Here is a 4921-nt window from a genome sequence, read left to right as displayed (position 1 = left end):
GGATTCTCGTTGGATTTTTTTTTTTGGGAATTTTAGAAATTTCTTAATCGTGATCATTCATCGTATATCATGCGATTAGTTTTCGGTAAATATTATTTATATTTAATTTTAAATTTTAAATTTTATAATAATTTCTGATTATAGGATGCACGGTAACGATTTCAGGAAAATGATCTCTTCCCACCGCCAGTTCTCGTATTTGGACCCAATGAATGGGTTGCAGTCGTCTTCCATATTTTCTCACCGTCCAGTCTTCCCCACAAAATAGTCAAGTCTTCTGAGTCATCCTGAAACCTGAAAGTGGAGGTGTAAATTACAAATACAACTCTCTCTCTCTCTCTCTCTCTCTCTCTCTCTCTCCACCTACGTCGCTTTCGCGAGTTTCAGAACAAAGATACTTCTTCCTTCCTAGTTCTCCCATATAGAACAAGTCCAACTTCCTATCCCATTTTGCCTCTTCAACTTTCTCTCTCTCTCTCTCTCTCTCTCCTCATATATTTAAGCCCCAGATTCATTGAAAATTGAATTGCAAGCAAAACACAAATATTTCTCATCTGGGTTCTCCTCATTTCTTTAGAATCTCAGTACCCTTCTTCCGTTTTTTCAAATTTTCAAGTAAAGCTCTCACCTTTAGGTTCAAACAGCAACAATGGGAGACTCCACTTTGAGTCGAACACTCGACGACTCGAACGCCGTAGAGCTCGCCGGAAAAATCATGATGATCGCCGTGTTGGTTCTCTTTCTGGTAGTCGTCTTCGTCCTCTGCCTCCACCTCTACGCCAAATGGTACTTGTGGCCGGCAGACCTCACCTCGTCAGTTCGCGGCCAGTCCCGACGCCGTCGCCGCCGCTTCGTTTTCGCTCCCGGGCAGGACCCAGTTGCCGCAGTGCGGAAAGGGCTCGACCCTTTAGTCCTCAGGTCCTTACCATTAGTAGTGTTTCCTTCCGATGACTTCAAAGACGGTCTCGAATGCGCGGTTTGTCTCTCCGAGCTCGTCCACGGCGAGAAAGCAAGGCTGCTCCCGAAATGCAGCCATGGATTCCATGTCGATTGTATCGACATGTGGTTTCAGTCTCACTCCACGTGTCCACTCTGTAGAAACCCTGTTGCTCCTCAAAGCTCTGTCGGTTCTAGTTCTTCTGCATTGGAAGAGAGTGCTGGTGGTGTTGAAATTCATTCACCAACTGCGAATTTGGCATCTGGGTTTTCGATTGAGGCTCCGATTTTCCCAACAAATGTGTTGTTCTGGGGGAACCAGAGCCGGGTGAGCTCCGGGCCGGGTGCGGGTTTGGAGGAAGAAGGGCCTTCATCACAACCCAGCCCATCTCCATCATCTTTGTCATCTGCAAGTAATAGGCCGGATGGGATGTTGGTCATTGATATACCAAGCGAGACACCATCTGCTTCGCCTTCGCCTTCGCCTTCGCCTTCGCCTTCGCCTTCGCCTTCGCCTTCGCCTTCGCCTTCGCCTTCAAGTAACAGGTTCGCCGGAGAGGAGGACTTGAAGTCACCGGTACCGACGCGGTTGAGATCACTAAAGAGGCTGTTGAGCAGGGATAGGAGGATTAGTCCCTGCAGTCCTTGTTCTGTGGATGTTGAACAAGGAGGAGGGAGAGGAGGAGGGCCGAGTTAGAAAAGAAGCTAGATTTAATGTTTGTACATAATTTGAAAGGACAGTCTTAGATGTGCAATCTTTTGCATCCCTGAGAATTTTTGGTTTAGGGTTCTTATGGAGATGAAGACATAAGGAATTTCTAAGGGGATTTTATTTGGTAATTGTTCTTTTATTCTAGAAGAGATGGATCTTGAGATCTCAAAAAAGTTGTAAAATATATGTATCGCTTAGTTACTTTAAAAACAGAATAATGTAGGCTCAATTTTCTTAATTATGCCTTGAACACTTTGTTTTTTTTTAACCTATGATTCTATGAAGAAGAAAGGAAATGAAATAGCAATTGAAGTTCTTAACTTTCTAGTGTTTGGTTATTCCTGAGGGAAAGGACTCACCTACACCCGGGGTTGACAAGGTGGCGTTTTGAACCACTAATAACAATGTCATGTGTTTTAACTCCCTTGGTGTTCCGGACGTGTAAAAGAGTGTCATGTGTTTTAACTCCCTTGGTGTTCCGGACGTGTAAAAGAGTGTCTTATTCATGAGAGGAAGTTTCTCTTTTAATTCCATAAAATTTTCCAGATTAGTGAGCATCCAATATCATCCCTCTTGTTATGTGTTTCAACTGCCTTTTCTAACCACTTCTAAGGCTTCTTTAATCATTAAACAACATTTTGTGTTGTAATTATGCTATCAGTTTCTGAGACCAAACAAATGCTAGAATGGCTTGTGATCCATGTATAGTTTAGGACCTTAGGTTGTGTGATGCAAGTTGTACCTGCAAGTCATCCTAAATGGTTCCTTCTTGTAAAGTACAAGAGGGATACGTGTTCGGAGATAATCTTTTTTGTAACCGGTTGCATATTTTCTTGCGTTCTAGAGAGAATCGACATTGTAAACGCTCGTGTATCTCTTTGTTTCTCTCTCTCTAATCATGTGATATTCCTTTGTGTCTATTTCTCTCATCACGTTGTAGATATACAACCGAGCCGCAATGACATACCATTCTCCCCCTGTTTGTGGGATGACGAGGCTCTTTACGTGTCTAACAAATTAACAGGTGCACACGTATGAAGTAAGCATCATTTCAGATGTATTAAAAGCCCTCAATTGCCATACCATTCCTCTATCACATAAAGGCAAGTTGAATAACCTCAGACACTTTATCTCCATTAGCAGAAGCAGATTATTGTACATGAAGCTCTGTTGGGCAAGTACATAGTTTCCCTCCCGAGGTTAACTTTTTTTTTTCTTTTTTTTTATTAAGGAAACTATGATTTGGCTTTCCTGCAAAAAATATTTCTCTTTTAACTGCTGAGCATGAAGAATACATAAATAATGAGGATGCAGTTGAAGATTGAATGAAATATAACATCAAAGACGCTTTCCAGAGTGATACAAACTTATGTGCAAACAGGTGTGTATCCCCTCGTGCCTATCTCTCCCTTGACTTCCACTGACACATGACATGAGGCGAGAGATAAGCACAAGGTGCGAGAGCATAAATCATCAAACGTCACTACTTAATTGCTTCCTTTGATCACTTACAAAGGCTAAGAAAAGGAATACATATATAGATGGTTAAATCGACTTGGTTGTCAAGTATTCTAAGTCCTATTTTACAGCGTTCTCACAAATGAAACACTATAACATTACACCTAAAGAACAATCTCTCAGCAGCTTTTTCCATCCTCGGATGATTCGAAGCAACCAAGACGGCTTGAATTCCCGATTTTCTTCCATTCGATGATCCAACTGCGTTTCCATCACAGCCAATGCAGAATCCATATGTTGAAATCCTTCATGGAGCAGAAAGGTTAACAATTTCAATTTTCTATTCCCCAACTTCTTCATGAAAATTTATGTCACCAAATAAACTGGCCCATAAGTTTTTCCAACTTGAGGGCTGCCATTCTTGTCAAGGCACATATAAGGCATTGCATTGTCTTCTCTCTTTGTGGGGTTGAAGAGACTGGCAATAGGCCCCGACATTGGACCCCGGTGCTTACCATCCGTAGCCTTGCCGGTGCCATACACCGGACCGGAAACATTAGTCCGCTTCGCATTAGAAATATGAGATACGGTTGCTGGTTTTGTAGTAGTTTTGTTCAGTTTCTCTCCTTTCAACCACGGAAATAGAAACTTTTTCCATGATTTCTTCTTCTTCTCTTGTCCCAATCTTCTCTCTGCACCTTCTTCTGATGGTGCCTGGAAGTCTCCTTCTACTACATTGTGTTTGGCTTCTTCCAAAAACTGATTGAATTAAGAATTAATTAAATCCAGATGAAATTAGTAAATAGAATATTTTTTACATTGAATACAAAACTGTTCTCCAGCAAGAAAGTGACACACTTCAGATTTCAAATCAAACCCTGTACACTACAATAGCTAAAACAACAGTAGTTTTTACATTCATGTCCTTAAAAGGTGAATGCCCAAAATATCAATATTACGAGACTCGACGCTCCAACGCGAACCAGTTAATAACCTAACCTGATAAAAGTCGGTATGAGGATCGAATCCATTGCTGTGATCATGATCCATCTCATTTTTTGGATGCGTAGGAGATTTCTTCATGCTTGTCTAAATAAAATGAAAAACAAAAAGATAGTTACAAAACGTTTACTCCTGCAGCCGAGGCCTTGGGTTGGAATTCCTCTTCCGCGAATATCGCTTTGCTTAGGAAAAAAAGAAAGATTTATAAAGATAAGAAAATGAAATGAAATTCTCAACTCTTTTGCTACCTTTCACAGTTGAAGAAGAGCAATCAATCAAGCAGAAAGCTCTGAAACTACATTGAAGTGGTCCATTTCTACTAACAAGCATTGATCAAAAAAGGCAAAATCCAACCACCCTTTTACAGGAAAACCCACATCAAAATATTCTGGTTTAAAAAAAACCCCGAAAATTTTGAACTTCTGAAATGGTGGTTGAAATGGCAGTGTTCAGATTTGAGAAGGCAGCACAGAAAGCATTGATCAAAAGATGCTTAAAACGGCTCAATTGATAAGTCAAAACGTATCAAACGGATAATCACTTTAAAGGCAAAGTTTCAGCTGGCAAACCCTAATTAGTGTTAACCACTGTTTTTTTTTTTTTGTCGAAGTGTTAACCACTGTTTAATGACCCTTTTTTTTTTTTTTTTTTTTTGAAAAAAAATGATTAATTGGTGGTTTTGTCACGACAGTCTACCTTTTCAGGGATCGGAAAAATTTACAGAGTCATTTTAACCTTCTCTAATCACCATCATGTGATTCATTACAATGCTCCTAATGGTCCCATGTCATCGTATAATTAAGAGTGATGCCA

At 40.5% G+C, this 4921-nt stretch overlaps 2 protein-coding genes across 2 annotated transcripts; one reads left to right on the top strand and one right to left on the bottom strand.

Annotated features, from left to right (window-relative positions):
- Positions 1 to 243: 243 nt before the first annotated feature.
- LOC126609760 (RING-H2 finger protein ATL3-like) lies at positions 244 to 1886 on the top strand. Its single transcript, XM_050277676.1, has one exon. It carries the CDS (start codon positions 650 to 652, stop codon positions 1631 to 1633), a length of 984 nt encoding a protein of 327 aa, XP_050133633.1. The 5' UTR covers positions 244 to 649; the 3' UTR covers positions 1634 to 1886.
- A 1232-nt stretch (positions 1887 to 3118) lies between these two features.
- LOC126611645 (uncharacterized) lies at positions 3119 to 4661 on the bottom strand. Its single transcript, XM_050280012.1, has 3 exons — positions 4357 to 4661; positions 4106 to 4195; positions 3119 to 3865 (listed from the first exon to the last, which is right to left on the bottom strand). Exons 2-3 carry the CDS (start codon positions 4187 to 4189, stop codon positions 3473 to 3475), a joined length of 477 nt encoding a protein of 158 aa, XP_050135969.1. The 5' UTR covers positions 4190 to 4195; positions 4357 to 4661; the 3' UTR covers positions 3119 to 3472.
- Positions 4662 to 4921: the final 260 nt, after the last annotated feature.

The sequence above is a fragment of the Malus sylvestris genome, chromosome 17 (assembly GCF_916048215.2).
Source record: "Malus sylvestris chromosome 17, drMalSylv7.2, whole genome shotgun sequence".
Lineage (NCBI taxonomy): Eukaryota > Viridiplantae > Streptophyta > Magnoliopsida > Rosales > Rosaceae > Malus > Malus sylvestris.
The sequence above is the reverse complement of the archived record's forward strand: the minus strand, read 5'-3'. Positions and strand labels throughout refer to the sequence as shown.